Raw genomic sequence first — 21,344 nt, 5'->3', positions numbered from 1 at the left:
ATCCCCAAGGAGCAAAACCAATAAGGAAACAGCTGCAAATGGGAGATGACGCCATAAAGGACCATGCACAGACAGTAGAGCATGACGTTCCAACACACTTCCAATAGCAGTTCCGGTGGAGCGCAGACGAGAGGCAGTATTACAGAAGACAATGGCCGCCAGGAATAACAAAAAGAACAGCTTCCATCTACACAGAGCCTTCTATGCTGGCGCTGTTTCAAGCGCTTTATATTAACTTTTTATATTTACTCTTCACAACAATCCTAAGAGGTAAATGCTCTTACTTTTTCTATTTTAAAGAAAAGGAAACCGAAGAACAACACAATGGAGTGATTCACCCAAAGTCACTAAGGGGAAAGTCAGTTTTTCCAACCCAAAGCCTATGTCACAAGAATCACACTGTTTCACTGTTTGACTTTTGAATGTCTATCACTCCATTCTGTCCGTAGACACAGATCAGCTTTAGACTGAACACAAATGTGGATTCATTGTTGACTGTGTTTAATCCATTATGTGAGTAAAATAAAAATTACATGTGGTTAGGAAACACAGGAAAAATTACATGCCCCCAATGCTACCGGAGAAATACAAATTAAAACAAGACAAAGGCAGTTATCATATTTGGTAAAACCTACATATGACACCCATACTATCTTTGGTATGCCCAAATCGCTTTTGAATCTCATCTGATGAGTAAACATTTATGAACATCCTCAGGAAATGCTGCCTACCAGCCAAAAAATTCAGTTTTGGTAATGTCTTTGTGGAATGTTTCATGTTTTATTGAATTCTGCCTTTATTGTTTTATAAAAATAAATGAAAATCAGAAAAATGAAACTGTTGATTCAACTGATCAACTTTAGGCTTACATCTAAATTAATCAAATATACACTCAGTTATGAAGGAAAATTAAAATCAAAAACATAAAATATGGGAAACAGAGTTTTAGAAGACTATCTTAAAAAACTTCTGAGATTTTATTAATTTTTTTAGCTCTCCAAATGCAGCATCCCTTATCAGTCTACTTGTCTGACTTTTGATTATTCAAGTTTGAACACTGTCAGCAAAGGATTAAGAACAAAATATGGGGAATTCATGCAAAATTTTCATCTATCCAATTGGCAGAAATAATTTCAGTGATCACTTCCCATGCTACCAAGGAAAAAAATACATGGGAAATTTTAAGTTAAAAATTAAAAAAAGATACAAAACTGACTTTGCAATATGAATCTAAATTTATAAACAACCAGAAAAAGGATAAACATACACAGAAATAATACACCAAAATGTTTACCAGTAGTTATCTCTGAGTTATAGCTTACTATTATGTTTATGGGACTTTTTTTTATAACTCTCAACTTTTCCTGAATGAATATGGATTAGTGTTATAATCAGAAAAACACATTATGAAAGCTACTCTGAAAGAATTTTAAGTCAAAGGAAAAAGGAACATTCAACTCAAAGAACAAAGAAACATACAGAACTTCACTGAATCATTCAGTTTGATTTTCCAACTGATTTGTCAACCTATTAAACATAAATCTTTGTCGGTTCACCTGGCTAAAGTCCAAATTCCTCAGTACATAATGTCCTTTTCACTGGAGCCCCAGCCCAACTTTCCAGTCTCTTCCCACCAAACTCCTTGGGGAACAGCCCAGAATCGTCCCACCCAGGCACCTTCATGTCTGTCGTGTATACACCACGCTTTGTGAATCCAGTTAGGTCTGTACCATCTTCCTCCCCTGGTGGATTATAGATGCTGCAGACACATCTCACAAGCACATCTTCCTCCATAGGCCACGGTGCCTAGCACACGGCCTCATCAATAAGAGGAGTGACCACAGATCTAGTAAATTCGACTACTGGACTTGGCCACAAATTGAAACTTGCAGCAAAAATAAGGCATTTCCAAAATTACATAAACTTTCTAAGAAATGATTATCTCCAGAAACTGAAGACCAGCTACCAGATAATCTCTTTAAACAATACCATAAGCCTTTCCTTATCAAATAATACCATTAAATATCACAAACCCCTTTAAAGAGAAACTTCTAAAGGCCTTCATTAAGGTGACATTATGGGTAATTCTGTTTCTGTTTTTTGAAATTTCCACTACTATGAGGAAATATTTTTATACATAAAAAGAATTTTTAACGACTTTGATAGGCATTCACTTGGGAATCAGATCTAGGTTTCAGAATCCACATAATTTTCCAGCGATGCGCCAGCTCACCTCACAGCCGTGACCCTGCGGATGAGCGCCTCTGTTTGCTCCGACAAGTCTGAGGGAAGCAGCAGCTCCACTGGCTGCAGGCACAGGATCCGAGTTTCGAGCTCTGAACGGGAGGCGGAGTCCTGGAAACTGTCGAACACAACCTCACCTGTGGCGGGCTGTACTCCCTAAAGACAAAAACGTGCAGGCACAGAAAATATATCTTTCCCCATTGTAACTATGGCACAGTATTGATACACATGGAAATAGTAAAGACGATACTCACGAGTGTGTACTTGAATTTCTAAAGTGTTTGAAAACCTGTCTGCTTTCCAAGACTCTTACATAAGAAGTCAGATTCACCAATATTTAAACTATGCTAGATGGGACTATAGACATCCTGAGTCCAGCCAAATCCTGGATATAAAACACAGGATGAAGCGACAACAAGTCACCAAACCCTCCTGGGCCTCAGGGCCCTCCTCTGTAAGTGGGAATCAACCAGGTTACTTCCCTCACAAAGCTATTGTAAGGGTCAAATCAGAAAACAAATGAACACTTTGTAAGCTGTAAAGCGCTATACATATAGTAGTTTTTGTTGCTAAAAGTAATAAGTGATATGCTCCTAGTACCCTGGCCACCAGAGGAGAAGTAAGTTACTATTTTGTTATATAAAATGAATAAATAAAAAATGCATTTTTTGCAAAAAACAAAATCAAATATAGCAAACTCCGACTAAACCCCATGCACACAGTCTATCCAGGGAAATAACTATGAGAACTGAAAGCCACTTGCATCACCCCAAGCCAATAACAGCAAAGAAAACCTGGAAAAGATTACAGTTTGGAAAAGAAGAAAAAAATTAAGTCATTTACTCATAGGTCGAGAGGCGATATAGTGGTGGAGGCAAGATTCACATGGTCTGACTCCAAAAGTCACACACCTATTCATTACTGATAATTAAGAAAGGCACGGGGCCAGTTACAGACTGCGTGAGCGAACAGGAGGAAAAATAACCTCCCTACACTCAAACACGGCTGGTGGAAAGTCAACTGACACAACGTCTTCGAAAAACAGTCTGGCATTTTTTTAGGAAAGTTGAAAGCATCCTGCAAAAATATCCTGTAACTCAGCAATTCCTCCCCTGAGTTAAGAAACTCAGGCACATGCATATCAGAAGTCACGCATTAATACAAAAATGTCTATAGTGTATACTTTGTATAAGCAGAAACTGGGAGGAATCCACTTGTCCCTTAGTGGAAGAAGGAATAAATTGTAAAATGAAATACAATGTGGCAACAAAAGAACTACTAAGGTAACACATGCAAATAAATCTCTTGTACAAAATGGTAAACAAAGAAGCATGACCCCAAAGGAGTAAATACAACATATTTATATTAATATACTGCTTAAGGTGGCAAAATTGGATCAAAAAGCGAGGGAATTATTATCTTAAAGTCTGGATTATGGTTACCTCTGGAGGCAAGGGGCCCTTCTGTGAATGGTGTTATATTTTTTAAGCTGGGGGGCTGTCCCACATTACACTGGTAATTTTTGATTTATGCATTTTTTCTTTTTTTTTTTTAATCACTCATTCTTGGCTCAAGGAAGTTCCTTAATTCTAGCCCATAGGCCTTCTCTAGTGGCCAGATAACTGAACCGTAAGTACATTAGCATACATACTACTCCCAATCTACAACCCAATTTACAGTTGGGTTTATCTCCCAATCTACAACCAAACTTGTACAAAAGCTACTTCCAGAAGTTCAAGTAATAAAGGTATTGGCCAAATTCCTCTTTGCTTTTTTAAGCAGAGAAATGGTCTATATCATAAAACCTGCAACGCCTACTACTCCATGTGATATGAGACACTGATAAGCCCACAGGCAGCCTATAGATAGAGCGTCTGATTGCATTGGCGCTACAACAGTAAAGCCTTTGATTTCAGACTAACTACCAGTATCCAAAGGATGACTCCTAGGTAGTGACCGGGGAACATGTGACACTCATCACAACAGGGAAACACCCAGCAGGAGCAGGGTTCAGGAAGATGAGCTCCATTTCAGCCACACTGAATTTGAGGGCCTCATCCAGTGAAGAGCTGGACATGCACATGGAATTCTGCTCAGTGTTTCTGGCAGCCTGGGTGGGAGGGGAGTTTGAGAGAGAATGGACACAGCTGAGGCTCTCTACTGTCCACTGGAAATGATCACGACATAACTATAGCCTGATGCAGAATACAAAGTTAAAAAAAAAAAAAAAGTCCCAAGAAAATGACTGAGATGGAAACTATTAATTCTCCTTTCTTTCACATGCCAGTTCATACACTGTGTTCACTTTGGCAAGATGCCAAAGAGTATTTCTAAAGCACAAAATAGGAGTTGTATATACAATCAGCTCTGCTCCTTAGACTAAGTTCCAGGTAAGTATAAAATAGCACATTACATCTGTTAAAACTTAAAAGCAAATAACTTTACTATTTGTAGATGGGTTCAATTGCCTGCAGCTAGATAAAAAGTGCTTCTCAAGGATTAAAAAAAAAAATCATTTAGAGTCCCCAATAGTAACGCTAACTCCCAGAGAGAATGGCTTATTGTTAAGCAAACATTAAAGTTAGTACCAAGTTATGCAGCCAAAATGAGGTATCAAAAGGTATTTTGGAGACATTTGGGCTCTAAGAATTTTTACTGATATTGTAGCCGGTTGCAAAAGTTCAAAAATATAAAGAGAATGGGTTATTACTTAGGCAAGGAGTCCTGCTTCTGCTTAACAGAACAATGGAGTCTAACAATAGTTCCAAGAGGCCCTTAAGTCTAAGATTTTAAGCAGAGTCCAAATAGGTCTCTAAATGGGCATATTTGCTCATAAACTGCCAGAAGGCAAGATCAATAAAACTATGATTCACAAACTATACTCACCTGGAAGACTGGTTATAAATATTCCTAATGTTTATTAAAAATGGAGTTTTGAATTGGCCAGTTATAACCCTTAACTACCTTTTCCTCTAAAACTAGACATGACAAACTCATAATTGTTTGCCTTTAACTCCAAATCTAGAGGAAATTTGTAAAAGCCTTTGTTATCCATGCATGTGTTGACTTAAATGTTTTATTCTGCTATCTGAACACTGTTTGCATACATGCCTATCACTATGTCTATCTTCAGCCCTAAACTACTAGAGCACATGGACAGAAGACGACCTGGATCCCTCCAAAGCACAGAGTGCCAAACAGTCATGTAAGAAAATTCATATTTTAACATATAAAATTAGGAGGGAAATGTTTTTCTAGTACAAGTACTTGAAGACACAACCCATCAGATAGCCTCATTATAAACCATACAGTATTACTCATATTTAAAGATACCATGAACATATCATTCGTTCTTCACCTACAAAGTACTTACCACAATTCCAATGGAAACGCTCCCCCTTTTTTTGTCTTTAACGTTTTCTTTGTTTTCACAGATACACAGAAGATAGCTGGTAGAAGTATCAGTCATTACCTCATCGACATTTACAGCATCATCCAGCTTGACTAGAGGATTCACATGTAATAATTATTAAGGAAAAACAAATGCTACATTCCCACGAGCTTGTCCTCCTTAAAATAGTAGTTCATTTTCCTGGATATTTTTGCTATATACAAAATCTTCCATACAGCATTCATTCTTCTGATTTACTCTGATTATAGTTACAATGCTGTATCTTCCCTAAGATACAAGATTCATGAGAACAGACAACTATTATCCTCTCACTTCCAAAAGGCCTGGAATATACCTCAGATCCTATGGAAGCCCAAACATAATCCTTGAATCCTTAACAATTCCATAAAGTTTAATTCCACAAATCAAAGCATGAATACACTAAAATAGTGTAAATTACTTCCCCCTACTAAAGTGCCTAACAGCTCTAAGACATAGCAAGAGAATTTTTTTTTAAACGTGAGAAAACCAAAAAAGAAAACAGAAACATACTTGTGTGTGTGTGTGTGTAATGAGTCCATTAAATAAATTCTCAGGAGTGAAAGCTGTTTTTGGACATAGTCAGTCTGGGAACATCCACTTTGGGCATCAGCTGATAAGAGAGTAAAAGAGAAGCGGGAAGGGGTGCTGTTTTAGAAGCAGGCTTTAAGAAAGAGACTCAAGTTTGGGCAAAAGAAACAGCAGAATTACCAAGTTCTTACAGCCTGATCAGCTTAGAACAATACAGAGTTGTTAATAGTTTGGGGTCCATTCTGAGTGATAACTGTTCCCTATTCATGGTATTAACAGAACAAAACAGCTTTCAGAATGTGGATAGAAGCTACGTAGGACTCTAAATAAGCAGATCTAAATAAGCATATCTGTAATAAAAATAACAGAAATACTGCTGTCACAGAGTGTCATTTAAGACTTTATCCCTACATTCTTTTATTCTGAGAGACCTGACCCCATCCCACAGTAAACAAAGCGCTTCCTTATCATATTTTATATGTAATTATTCAGTTTTTTAAGTTGACAAAATTTTATGACTGCTGTTAAAATCATTTGGCTTCAAGTAACTCATTGAACTGATAAATAACCAAAAACTGGGGGACAGTTACTGTATATACTGAAGATTCTTACACAGTGAGAAAGCTTACAATCCATTTTCAAAAGTAGTAAAATTCTTATGATACTGACAATTAACGAAGATGACCTACTATCATCTTTCATAAGCAGTTAACTGTGTGTTGACTTTGTAGTTTTCACATTGTGACGTTAGTAAGTTATTTTGTAGGTCTCACTGAGGAATATGGACAGGGGTTTGTAAGCCCAAGCAACTACGCACTAACGGCACAGGCCTGGGGAAGATGTAACTTCACATCAGCTGCTGACTTGCTGTCATCATTTACCAGGCTCTCTTTTTTTCTCTTAAAATATGATGACTTCTTCTTTAACTGCGGCATTTGGAAAATGCCTCTTTCTAGCCAAAACCAACCCTTCTCTCTTCAGTTATCATACTAATCAAAGGTCCAAGTAACCACACTGCCTCATCTCATCAAAAAGGTACCCAGTCTGGAATGGACATGTACAGACTGCTCTATCTAAAACGGATAACCAACGAGGACCTATTGTATAGTACCCCTGGAACTCAGCTCAGTGTTCTGTGGCAGCCTGGATGGGAGGGGAGTTTGGGGGAGAATGAACACGTGTATGTATGTGGCTGAGTCCCTTGGCTGTTCACCTGAAACTACCACAAGACTGCTAATCAGCTTTATCCCCGTACAAAATACAAAGTTTATTTTTTTAAAAAGTACCCAAAGAACAGTTTTAAAAAATGTTATTTAAAACAAAGGCCTTGTAACATTTAAGAAAAAAATTCCTACTCAAAAAGGATATCTTCTCCAATAAGCGTAGATTTTGTATAAAGAGCAGTCAGCTTCCGGGAAAAGAGTGAGCTTTTGTTGTCCCCAATGGCCTTTAAAGCAGCTGTTTCAGTTTGCTTCACAACTCCCACCTTCAACAAAAGAAATAAACACTGCATGTTAAATACGATGGAAAATTTGTTAAGACGACATTATTTCTAGAGTTTAGAAGTCTAATTCTGAAACATTTAAAATAACAAACTAGTCCACAATGTCCAGATGTAGGACTGAAGTTTAAGTAATAAGTTAACACAAGGACCTTACAAGTGTGGATAAATCACTAAGAAACACTCCAACACACAGTTGAAAAAAATTTTTACCCTAAATATCTAATGTTAAAAACTCGTGAAAATTAAGTGCTAGTAATTATGACAAACTTTAATTTCTCAAAAATGCCCAATTCCAAAACCAATTTCAGCCTCCCACCTTAGAAACGCCTCCCTCTCCAGAAGAGACTTCAACCCCCTTTTCCCACAAATTGAAGCCAGAGCTGACCTTATATCCTTTGGCCACAAGGCGGCGTACGTGAACAAACAGTCGGTGAGTAGGTATGCTTGCTGTCATAAAGTTGTGATCTAAATGGCAATAGATATTGAGCTCGCGCGCTGCAATCTAAAAAAATAAAAAGTAGAAAAATATATCAGTAAGTTTCTATTTCCCTGTGTGGTGTTTGTACACTCTGTTAAAAATCCATCAAGGTATATATTTAGGATTTGTGCACAGGACCGAAGCGACAGCAGCACAGCAGCAGCTATCTAAGTGGTGCGTCAATACAATGTTTAAAAGACATTCCCTGTGCAGAAGCCTATGGTTTCATCTTTTTTTTAACAGTGTCCATGGCCTAAACTAAAGGCCAACATCTGTATCTATGAACAACTCAGAAAAATATGATACTTTTCTTTTATGTCCTTATTAGCGATTATCATGGAGAAGGCAATGGCACCCCACTCCAGTACTCCTGCCTGGAAAATCTTATGGACGGAGGAGCCTGGTGGGCTGCAGTCCATGGGGTCGCTGAGGGTCGGACACGACTGAGCGACTTCACTTTCACTTTTCACTTTCATGCATTGGAGAAGGAAATGGCAACCCTCTCCAGTGTTCTTGCCTGGAGAATCCCAGGGACGGGGGAGCCTGGTGGGCTGCCATCTATGGGGTCACACAGAGTCGGACACGACTGAAGTGACTTAGCAGCAGCAGCAGCAATTATCAGGGATTAGCGAAGTGGCTTAGTCGTGTCTGATTCTTTGCGACCCCATGGACTACAGCCTACCAGGCTCCTCAGTCAAAACCTTAAAGTGCTGAACTTTTCCCTGTGCAAAACAGAGAGCATGAGAGTGTAATGGGATAAGAATCTACCACTTAGCACATGCAAATAATTGAAAATTAGGAGATGTGAAAGAAGCACAAGCTGGAATCAAGATTGCCAGGAGAAATATCAATAACCTCACATATGCGGATCACACCACCCTTCGGCAGAAAGTGAAGAGGAACTAAAAAGCCTCTTGAAAGTGAAAGTGGAGAGTGAAAAAGTTGGCTTAAAGCTCAACATTCAGAAAGCGAAGATCATGGCATCCAGTCCCATCACTTCATGGAAAATAGATGGGGAAACAATGGAAACAGTGTCAGACTTTATTTTTTTGGGCTCCAAAATCACTGCAGATGGTGACTGCAGCCATGAAATTAAAAGATGCTTACTCCTTGGAAGAAAAGTTATGACCAACCTAGATAGCATATTGAAAAGCAGAGACATTACTTTGCCAACAAAGGTTCGTCTAGTCAAGGCTATGATTTTTCCAGTGGTCATGTATGGATGTGAGAGTTGAACTGTGAAGAACGCTGAGCGCCGAAGAATTGATGCTTTGGAACTGTGGTGTTGGAGAAGACTCTTGAGAGTCCCTTGGACTGCAAGGAGATCCAACCAGTCCATTCTGAAGATCAGCCCTGGCATTTCTTTGGAAGGAATGATACTAAAGCTGAAACTCCAGTATTTTGGCCACCTCATGTGAAGAGTTGACTCATTGGAAAAGACTCTGATGCTGAGAGGGATTGGGGGCAGGAGGAGAAGAGGACGACAGAGGATGAGATGGCTGGATGGCATCACTGACTCAATGGACGTGAGTCTGGGTGAACTCCGGGAGTTGGTGATGGACAGGGAGGCCTGGCGTGCTGCGATTCATGGGATCGCAAAGAGTCGGACACAACTGAGCAACTGAACTGAACTGAACTGACACAGTACACACAAATGATGAACCTCCCTGGACAGAGGGCATCTTGAGAAAGTGAAAAGAAAACCCCATGGTCTGGTTAGCTAATCAATGACACACGAATGTTAGGAATGTGGAAACATGTAGCACCACCTGATTCCCTACTTTTTTCTAAGAAACATCATGGCAGACTTCGCTGGTGGTCCAGTGGTTGAGGTGCTCCTGCCAACGCAGGGGACCTGGGTTTGATCCCTGGTCTGGGAAGATTCCACATGCCATGGGGCAGCTATGCCCATGCACCACAACTACTGAGCCTGCTGTGCTCTAGGGCCCAGAGGTCACAACTACTGAGTCCGTGTGCTGCAACTACTGAAGCCTGCTTGCCAAGAGCCCATGCTCCATTGCAAGAAGAAGCTTTTGCATCTCAATGAAGAGCAACACAACTTAGACTAAGACAGCAAAATGACTCATATACAGAGACCTGTAAGACTTCACACACCTGTTGGTAGGCTAGCAGAGTTAATGTGCTCATCCTTTGAGATTTAACTATGTTCCTGGCTAAGAAAATTCATAAAGTAAAGGTAAGGAGAAGAATTTCATACATCTCAGTTTTTTTTAGTGTGAGTCTTCATTAGGAATACTCACATGATTATGATTCATTCACTAACTATTTGGTTCATCCACAATCAACTTTTGATGGATGAAAGACACTAGGTAAGCACCATGGAGAATAAGCATGAACATTCCCATCAGAACCACTCACTTCCTTCTCCACAAATTTAGCATCCACCAAGTTTGCTTCTGTTTATATGTAGTGTTTACTTCAAATGAAAGCTTTAAATGGGGCTTCCCTGGAGGCTCAGCTGGTAAAGAATCTGCCTGCAATGCAGGAGACCTGGGTCCGATCCCTGGGTTGGGAAGATCCCCTGGAGAAGGGCACGGCTACCCACTCCAGTATTCTGGCCTGGAAAATTCCATTGACTCTATAGTCCATGGGGTCACAAAAAGTCAGACACTACTGAGCAACTTTCACTTTACTTAAATGAAAGCATTTTTAAAAGGCAACTGATTACATTAGCTTTTTCATAAGGTCAGAAAGCAAAACGAAGACACTGGAAAATATTTAAGGCTGGACAAGAAAATCATGAAATAATGCCTAAGAAAATAACTTACCTCTGCATCTTCCCCAAAGAATCTATACTTATATCCACATTCCACACACAAAATTGCATCTTTCTGCTGCTGCTTCATTTCTAAGTATTGTAATTCTAAGGGTGTGTAGATGCTTTTAGTCCGTTTGTTAGATGGTTTAGAATCAGTTTTCTGTAGGTTTTCATAACTCCTTTGTGATGGTCCAAAATGGCTGAATGTCTTGTCCTGGCAACCGAATGATTTTCATAGTTTAAAAAGTATTAACCATAATAATAGTTCGAGAGAGAAACAGAGAATGTAAATTTGGCACAAAGCTAATAATTGGTGAATCCAGGTGAAAGGTTTATAGGAGTATATTGTACATTTAGGCAAATTTTCTCGCACATTTGGAATTCTTTCAAAGTAAATGACTTTAAAAAATTGAACCAAACTAAACTACTCCTTAATATCTTAAATTTTGAAAGCCTAAAATAAAATAATTTCATTTTGTTTTTTTTGACCAGTTCATGAATCTGGACTTTGCAGAAAGGAGTGTGAACTTCTGAAAATCAGATACAAAATTGTGTTGGTCTGAGTATTCTTCTGAGTAAAGAATCCATAGTTTCATTAGATTTAAATGACTCAAAAAAAAAAAGTAAAGTACTATTTCTTTAATTCAGTAGCTCTCAGCCATGGCTACACATTAAAATGAGAGCTTTTAAATGATAACCAAGTCCAGTTTTTCATGAACACCAAATAAACATGATTCTGAGAAAGGGTTCTGATTATTGATTTTTTTTTGGAAAGTCTGTTCTCCAGGTGATTCTTTTGTTTTTAACTGACATATAGTTGACACACAACATCATGTTAGTTCCAGGTGTGCAACATGGTGATCTGACAATCAAATACATTATGAAATGATCACAAGTCCAGTAACCAATTGTCACCATACAAAATTATTACAGTAAGGTCATCTCATTTAAAGCTGGGCTTCACCACTAATTCTGAATTATAGATTTCAATGATGGATCAAGAGTTAAATTCCCTGATTTTGCAATGGTGAAAGACACTGATAGTCACAAAACAGTAGAAGAAGTAAGGAACCCGTGTATTTAGTTAACTTTTCTATTTACTGTATCAGCCAAGCTTTCAACTAAAAACCTCAAAACATCTCTATAAATTATTTACCATGATTTTCTAGACTAATCACGGAAACAATAAGGAGGACTATAAGAAAAGTGCTTCTATTAATTATTAATAAAGAATTCCCCCCAAATTAGTGACTCCTAACCTAGGCTGTATATCAGAATCAGCTGGGAGGTTTTATTTTGTGTTGTTTTAATAAAACCCAATCTATCCTGCCTTAATAGTAAATCACAATCTCCAGGAATTTAAAAAAAAAAAAAAAATCTAAGAAGCAGAAGCTCCCTCAGCTGATTTAGATGATCAGCCAGGTTTGGGAACCCCTGCCCCAGGTAAACCCACAGAACCTAACGGACTTGAGAACCTACCATTTTAAGTAACTGGATATCCATCCATATAAGAGTCACATACCTTTTGGCTAGTTTGGGATTTGGAATCTTCAGAAGAAACAGCATTCTTTGCACGTAGAAGATCGATATCCTCAAAATCAGTACATTTTGGCAGAACTGCAAACTTCTTCTGAAGAGGTTCTGTCTGGACTCTATTTTGAGGAAGGGCAGAATCGCAGCAGAATTCTTTCAGTTTTTCCAGAGACTTTAAAACAGTCCTGGTCCTCAGATGTTTCTTGGGCTCTTAGCAGATCAGATGAAAATATAACAATAGTATTTTGTGTCATTATGTCAATTCATTATCAGCATAGGATTTTTACAGAAGGAGCTTCTCACTTAAGGCAAGAATCTAACTATAATGTGATAAAGGAGCACAGAAGACTCTTGACTAGGGAAACTGAAGAGCTCCGTAGGGAAGTCCTAAAGATACTGAAACCAGGAATTCACCAGAGAAACCCGAAAACCAACCCCCAGGACACTTACCTTCCTGCCTCCAAAGCTTACGCATGCAGTTCTCCCTGAAATGCCCTGGACCCCAATTTCCACATGTCAAATTGTACTCACTTTATCAAGACCCATCTCAAAACTACTTTTTCCAAGAAACTCTGCTAATTCTCCCAGTTAATGGTCATATTTTCTTTCCTCTGTGTTCCAATAACAAAACCACATCTTTCTACAGCCCATATCACATGCTGCCAATTAGTTGTTATTAAGAAGCAAGCAATCCATAAAATAAGGAATACTATTCACATATTGGATATTTATAATAATACATGCCAGAGTACATTTTTTTGCCCCTAAGAGCAATAAAATTCAGCAGTTACTTTTAAATATAAAGAAATGGGACTGCATTTATCATCTCTTACCTTTCCCATTAAAGCAAAATACTCTGAGGACAAGAGTTATGCTTCACTTATTTCTAAAAGTTTAAATTGTCTCATATTCATATCCAAACCTCTTTTTAGGTATATACTTTATCCTGTCTCCTGTTAACCTTATAGCTAGAAAAATATATATTTGAAATCTCTTTTCAAATGTATATATTCATCTTATTTACGATTACTCTCCCCTTTCCAGGATGTATACTTGAATCACTCTTCAAAGGTATACTGTAAGTTTTTATATTATATAAGAACTTTTCTCCTATCTATACAAAAACACTTTCCCAGGGCGGGGGTGGGGTATAAGTCTTAGAGTTGTACTTTCATAAAAAAAAAATCGTATCTGAAACTGAAGGGTTAAAAACTGAGGTGAAGGAGCCAGGGACTCTTCTGACTACTGAATATTCTGTTCTTTTCTTTACATTACTTATGTTTTAAGTAAAGTTCATATTTCAAAAATTCCATGTTATTTCCACAAACTTCAGGGTCTGTTTGGCTGGATCTACAGCAGGGCCTTAGCATGCATGTGGTTAGACTCCTTGATGGCTGACTTTCCCATTTCTCTTCCTTCCATCCTTCCCCAGCCTCCTACCCCACTCTCACTATGCCAAGAAGATTCCCTCATGAAGCTCCATCCCTGAGTTATGCACAACTCAGAAAGGCTTATATTGGTTCAGATATGATCCTGGATTGAACTGGTTTTTCTGTATAACCTCTCTGCCACCCTTCCACATCTCTTAAAATTTGTTCTTTCCTTTTTCTATGTAGTTATCTTTCATCCTTAGGCTATAATGTCTTTTATGGGTGCACCTCAGCTCAAGAGACAGCAAAGAAGACATCCCACCCTTATTCATTTATATCAAGACATTATGATTCCTGAACTATAAAATAAGGGGAAGAACTGGTACTTAAGACACAAAGTTATAATTTTTTCCTAATGCTCCTAGGGCCATTATATCTTGAGCCATCTAAAAGAAAACCAGGAGGAAATATGAACATGTTTATCTGTGGGAAGAATGAAGCTTACAGAGGAAAGCCACAATCTTTCATTGCCTTTCTCACAGATATCTAAGAGAGATCTTTACACCTTATGAGGCCCTCAAGGGAAAAAACTAAATGGAAGCCCTCTCAAATAAAAAGCCCCCAAGAGCTATAAAACCCTTATGCCTCAGAGGAGACATAGATATAGGCCCCAGTTCCCCCATTAGGCCTTGAGGAAGACTGTAACCACTGAAAAACCTGGCTGGTCAAAAACTGAGTACAGTGTGTGTGTGTGTGCACGCATGCTCAGTCGTGTCCGACTCCTTACAACGCCATGGACTCCTCTGTCCATGGAATTCTCCAGGCAAGAATATGGGAGTGGGTTGCCATTCCCTTCCCCAGAGGCTCTTCTGGACCCAGAGATCAAACCCACATCTTGTGTGTCTCCTGCACAGACAAGTGGATTCTATACCATCTGAGCCACCAAGGAAGCCCCTGAGTACAGTGTGTGTGTGAAAGTCACTCAGTCGTGTCCGACTCTTTGCGACTGTATAGTCCATGGGATTCTCCAGGCCAGAACACTGGAGTGAGTAGCCGTTCCCTTCTCCAGGGGATCTTCCCAAGCCAGGGATCAAACCCAGGTCTCCTGCATTGCAGGTGAGTACAGTGTACGATGAAAATTAAAAGGAAAATGGAATTGGGAGGCCAGCAGGGGGAGCTCTCCAGCACACACAGTGTCAATACAGATCCCAACAGGAAGAGACTTACCTTGCATCTCCTACAGAAGAGATACTACCTTACTACTACCAGAAGGAGGACGATTTTTCTCCTAGCCTGACAACAGTTCAACCAATGAGAGACTGTCACAACTCAGACAAAGAAAACCCTCTATATTCTGAACTCCCAATTTCCTCCAATCAACTTTCTGTTTATAACAAACCCTCCCAACTTCCCCTTCTCCTTTATAAAAAGTTTTCTCTCCTTAGCTTTGCCAAACTTGCATGCTATTTGCTATAGCTGCATGTCCTGTATTCTCTGCTGCCCCCAAATAAAGCCATTTTGCTGGTAAAATAATTGGGTTGTTTTTACTGTTTTAAGTTAACAGTACCCAAACAAATCTTAGCAACTTCTATATTCTGCTCCTATATTTAAAACTTCACTTATACTATCTCATTTTCTGAAGATGCCATGAAATGAGACATCAAACTGGCACAATATGAGATTAAAACTTTGCAGCATTATCACTAGTCTCTGAGCCCTTAAGAGGATATACCCTAGAAATAAGGCCACTAGTTGCTGTCCCAAGACGTTAAATAGACCAAAACTTCCTTGCTAAGAATCTTTCACTGATATTAACACTTTCACTGTTTGAGCTTTAAATTTTGTGTGCCATAAAATGGAAATACATAATAGTTACTTTTCTCAAGACTACTCTTCTACATTTAGGTTATGAATGATCAAGGAGGAAAAAAGAATTATCATATTTTAAATGAAGAATTTTAATCTAGAAGGAAGCAAAGACTAGATGCTAAAATATAAATATGCCATTATAAACATATTTGTAAAAATCTGTACAAGAACCTGTTTTACAGATAAAATAATTCATCATCTTAAAAAAAGGAAAAAAAGAAAAATCTTTGTAATATTACAAACATATTTTAAGTTGGTTAAATTAAACACAATGTTCAGGCAAAACCAATCTACACTAAGTCAGGATAACAGTTATCCTGGGTCGGGGGAAGGGGTTGCAGTGGGAGGGAGCACAAAGAGATTTCTGGGAGTCCTAGTAATACAGCTTCATGATCTAAGAGATAGTTACAGAGGTGACTTCAGTTTGTGAAATTTATCAAGCTTATAATTCTCTACATATCTTAAACATCTATAAAAAATTAAAAACAACAACAAATCCATGTTCATAGATCTCAGGGTGTCAAGAACTGTCTGGAAAGACAACCTACAGCCAATGTTTTAGAGTGTTTAAGCTGGAAATAAGATATTTAAACTTAGGCAGATAAAAAATAATATACAAGTCAAGCAGGATAAGGGCTTAAAAAGAAAAATAAACAAATTTAAGAGCCAGTTTCAAATCTTATCTAACAGCAGAAACCCAGGTAAGCAGTAGAACTTTCTCTAAATTTAAAAAACTTATTTTTTAATCTCAGTGCCTTTGTTTTAAATATTCATTCCAAACTGAGGCATGTTGTTTTAAACTTCTAAAAGTGATTTTTTTTTAATAGTATAAAACAAAAGTGGAAAATTCATTGGACAAAATTTTTTACCTTCTATAATAAGAATAGTCATTAGAGAATACAAAAATGGGAATTTGGGGAATGGTATATTTAATTCCATGGACAAATTTGATTTTTTTCATTAAAGCTAAGTAGCTTTATCTTCAGCCATTTAAAAAAAAAAAGAAAGAATGCCATTAGCAGCAACATGGGTGGTTACATTATCATACTGATGAAGAAAGTCAGAAAAAGACAAATATCATATGATATCACTTATATGTGGAATCTAAAATATGGTACAAATGAATTTATTTATAAAAAAGAAACAAGACTCACAGACATAGATACAAACTTATGGTTACCAAATGAGAGGTGGGTTGGATAAATTAGGAGTTTGGGATTAGCAGATATAAACTACTATATATATAAGTAGTATATACTAAAAATATAATATTATATATATAAAATAGATAAATAACAAGGACCTACTGTATAGCAAGGCAACTATACTCAATATTATATAATAACCTATAAGGGAAAGAAATCTGAAATATATATAGGTATATACATATATATATATAACTGAATCACTTTGCTGTATACCAAAATCTAGCAATCTAAATCAACTCTCCTTTGATTTAAAACATTTTACTTAAAAATTTTTTTGATTAAGTAGCTTTAACTTTAGGATATTAGTGTGTAATAATTATAAATACTGGTTGGTATCTTTCATAAAATGGTTCAAGAATAACCTGGCAATTATATGAATTTAATATAAAAGGCAAATTTCAATTTGAACTTTCTGGGTACAGTTTAAAGGCATAATATCTGATATATTTTCCAGGTCCTTTTTTTAATTGTATATTATTTTTATATACTCTAGCTATATTTTCTTGTATCCTTAATTGATTTTGTAAAGTCCAAATTTATACAGTATTAAGATAATGGATCTGATCTGATCTGAAATAATGGATATCTGTATTTCTCAAAATGCTTTTGAGACAGAGTTCTACACTATGTTTATCTGTAATTAAAATAATATTAATAACAAAAAGCAGGTCTGAATTTGAGGAGATTTTATTTATCAAAGTAGCCAGACATATATATACCACTGAACTGTATACTTTAAAATGGCTAAGATATAAATTTAACCATATAAAATAAAAGTTTTGGTTAAAATTTAACCAAATTCTGTTATGAAATAACATAAAATTAAATCACAAGAAGATGAACAACAAAAAATTAAATCAAAAAACTTTTGAAAGGGGTACAACAGACAAAAAGGTCACATACTGTATGATTCTATTTATATGAAATGTTCAGAATAGGCAAATCTATAGACAGAAAATAGATTTGTGCTTACTTAGGTCTGAAGGGGTGCTGTTGGGGGAAAATGGGAAGTGACTGCTAACAGGTACCGAGTTTCCTTTGAGGGTGATGAAAATGTTCTAAAATTGACTTTAATGAGGGCTGCACAATTCCGTGAATATACTAAAAGTCATTGAACTGTACATGCTAAATGGGTAAATTGTATAACCTGCAATTATATCTTAATAATTCTGATATTAAAAAAAAAAATAGGTGGAGTAATCACCCTCATGAAAACTCTTTCTTTTTCCTGAGAGCAATATTTACCAAGTAACAAAGGTTTTATATCATAATATTCCAAGTCTGATGCACCATTTCTATCTCATCTCTCCTGGGTGCCAGGGTAAGTCACTGAAGTGTGGTAACCCTCATAACTCACATATCACCCATCTCTTCTTCTATAAAAGGAGAATAACAAGGGTTGTTGGGAAGAGTAAAATAACTACAAAAAGCCTCCAGAACAACAGCAGGCAAACAGACGCTGTTCATTAACAGCTTGAAGATTTTACTGAAAAACTAAATAGATCAGGTCTATGCAGAGTAATGAAGCAAAGAAAAGTAGACAGCCCTGGAAAATGCAAATTCTGTCAAGTCATGCCTCCTGTCACACCCATTCAGGTAAAAGGCGGAAAAGGGTATCATCAGACCTATCCTTCACTTTAATCATGCATCTCCATTTCTACAGTTATTTCGTACATAAATTCAAATTTTACTTCTTGATCCACCAAACTGAAACTTTTCTTTTTTGCTTTTGACTCATTTTCTTTGGGCTTCCCTGGTGGCTCAGATGGTTTAGAATCTGCCAGCAATGTGGGAGACCTGGGTTCGATCTCTGGGTTGGGAAGATTCCCTGGAGAAGGGAATGGCTACCCACTCCAGTATCCTTGCCTGGAGAATTCCATGGTCAGAGGGGCCTGGCAGGCTACAGCCCATGGGGTCATAAAGAGTCGAACACAACTGAGTGACTTTCACTTCACTTTACTTCATTTTCTTTACCTAATTTCGTGAGAATTATGAAGAAAGAAGGATTCTCTGTCCTCTCCTATCATAAACTGTCTGAGGCCAATTAACTAAAGAAAAATTTGCTCAACTATCTGTATCCAATACCTCCACTAGAAGTCCAGGAGCTCAGGAATGGTGGTTTTACCCAAAGTCTTTTCACATACAGAAGAAACAGCTCCATGATTAAAAAGGACAGGATAGATCTACACGTCCTAACACTGAATATTGTTCAAAATGCTCTAAGAGGAGGAAAAAAGTTGCAAATTAGTATATTAGTATATTACAATTTATGAAATATTATTCGTTAACTAATTTGTGGTATATGTTTATACATATAGACGTGCATAAGTAGAAAAATCTGGAAGAATATACAGCATCTCCAAAAATCAGCAGTAGGCCTTACTGAAAGAAAGACTATGAGGTCTTTGACTGTCTACCTACTACGTTTCTGAATTGTTTGAAAATTTTATAACAAGAATGTTTTACTTTTATAACCAAGACCAAAATTTGCTAAAGGGAATAAAAGAGAAAATTGAAAGAACTACAGCCAAATTGCAGAACTCCAGCTTTTACTCCTACTTCTCCAACCTTCTACCCACACACCACCACTTAAGAAGGTGCCCGTCTACTCAAGCACAATGGAAACCTTTCTCCACAAAGGAAAAAAATGGCCCAGTTCTCCTATAGCCTCCTCTACCCTCAGGAGAACACAAGAATATTAGAGCCATGATTTGTGAGAACGAAGAAAAACTGCCCCAGAACTCACCAGAGTTTCCAGACATTACAGAATCACTTCCTTCTTCCTTTTCTTGGACTTTCCTTGCTTTCTTTTTAACAGGCCCATCACTCTCCAGTGCTTTCTTTTTACTTCTGTCAATTTCTGCAATCTATGTTAGAAAAAGATGTGTCATCTCTAATCTCAAAATTTGATGTACGCAAAATAATTTAAACTTTACTTCTGAATGACAGTAGGTTCTTTCCATCCACCCTTCATAGAATTATCTACTTAAGAGCTATGGGTGAACTGTTCTACCATCATCAAAGATAAGCTGGAGGTCAGGTCATGAGCCTCTGCATCTCAAGCAGTCCTAGAATTAGAACCAAGGCTGCTACTTTTCTTCACTTAATCAGCCTTGCTCTAGCTCAGATTATGAATCACACTACTTACCTATGTTAAATAGAGTACCTTCAAGAAAAAAACTAATATCTAGATAATTAAAGAATGGTATCATTTTTGAAATGATAATTGCAATTTAACTGTTTCATGTTCAAACTTGGCTTATGTTTTACCACTGAAGATGCCACAAGATTATGGACTGTATGCTGGCAGAAAAACTGTCAAAAACTTAGGTCCTTCACACCTCTAAACAGTAGGTGTAAAATAAAATCTTGGTGAATTCATGGAAGTGCACACTATGGTCAAAAAACAACGACAGGAGAAGTACAATCCTCTACAGAAGAAATATAAATGAAGGGAATAAAATTTTGAAGCAGCCAAGCTGTCACCTGCTTTAAAACCTGGACGGTTACTTAAAAGCCAATCTACAACTCCCTTCCACATTTTCAGTTTGAGAAATGCTGTACCAGGGAGCCCCAATGAGGGCTCACCCTTAGGTTTTCCTTTGTGGCAGTGTTCCTGGTCAAAAACAAAACTATTTTACTCTAAGGATGGCAAGCAACAGGAAGGACCCTACGACTAGCACATCTGTATCGTCTCAAGAAACTTTATCCACTCATATCGTGTATCAGACTTTATAATCTGAACCACAAGGGGTAGGTACAGTCACCAGGGAACCGCACGTAAGTCATGACTTATACTGGTAATCGCCCGAAACATTGAGCAAGGCTGTTGCAACCCTAAAAACTGGAGATTTAACGCCAGGTTTCATCCAGTCACCTAACTAAACAAATAAAAATGAACAAGGCTCTTCTTCAACCCTCAATTCAGGGGAGGGAAAAAGGCAGGGCGGGGCGGGCGGGTAGAATGGAGATTAAAAGAGGTATCCTCTGACCCTACTCATCAGAATGGGAGTCAGGAGACCTGAGTTTCTGTCTCAGGGCTGCCATTAAGAGTTGGTGTGACCCTAACCTCAAAACTAATACCTCAAGTATAAGGGTGAAGTGAAAGTCGCTCAGTCGTGTCCGACTCTTTGCGACCCCATGGACTTCTCCATGGAATTCTCCAGGCCAGAATACTGGAGTGGGTACCCTTTCCCTTCTCCAGGGGATCTTCCCAACCCAGGGATCCAACCCAGGCAGCATTGCAGGAGGATTCTTTACCAGCTGAGCCACAAGGGAACCCCTGTTCGAAGGGCACCTGGGATGGAGGCGGGCCTACCTCTTCCTACCGCCTCCTTCCTGAGCCCTGCCCCTTTCCCGTCTGGCCCAGTCACCTCGCCGATTCTCGCGCACAGTCCC

General features: G+C 37.9%; 1 protein-coding gene across 5 annotated transcripts in view; it reads right to left on the bottom strand.

The window, feature by feature from the left end:
- MSH3 (mutS homolog 3) overlaps positions 1-21,344 on the bottom strand; it is a 183,922-nt gene that overhangs the window by 162,156 nt on the left and 422 nt on the right. For 3 of the 5 annotated variants that reach the window (XM_055562836.1, XM_055562838.1, XM_055562837.1), the window contains exons 2-8: positions 19,693-19,813; positions 12,489-12,709; positions 10,977-11,180; positions 8,095-8,211; positions 7,574-7,691; positions 5,618-5,763; positions 2,234-2,400 (exon numbers count right to left, since the gene is read on the bottom strand). In XM_055562836.1, coding sequence (XP_055418811.1) covers positions 2,234-2,400; positions 5,618-5,763; positions 7,574-7,691; positions 8,095-8,211; positions 10,977-11,180; positions 12,489-12,709; positions 19,693-19,813 — 1,094 coding nt within the window. Of the gene's footprint in view, positions 1-2,233; positions 2,401-5,617; positions 5,764-7,573; positions 7,692-8,094; positions 8,212-10,976; positions 11,181-12,488; positions 12,710-19,692; positions 19,814-21,206; positions 21,305-21,344 lie in introns of those variants that run through there. The other 2 variants (XM_055562839.1, XM_055562840.1) reach the window with 2 other exon arrangements.

The sequence above is a fragment of the Bubalus kerabau genome, chromosome 1, assembly GCF_029407905.1.
Source record: "Bubalus kerabau isolate K-KA32 ecotype Philippines breed swamp buffalo chromosome 1, PCC_UOA_SB_1v2, whole genome shotgun sequence".
NCBI lineage: Eukaryota > Metazoa > Chordata > Mammalia > Artiodactyla > Bovidae > Bubalus > Bubalus kerabau.
This window is presented reverse-complemented; position numbering and strand designations above follow the sequence as displayed.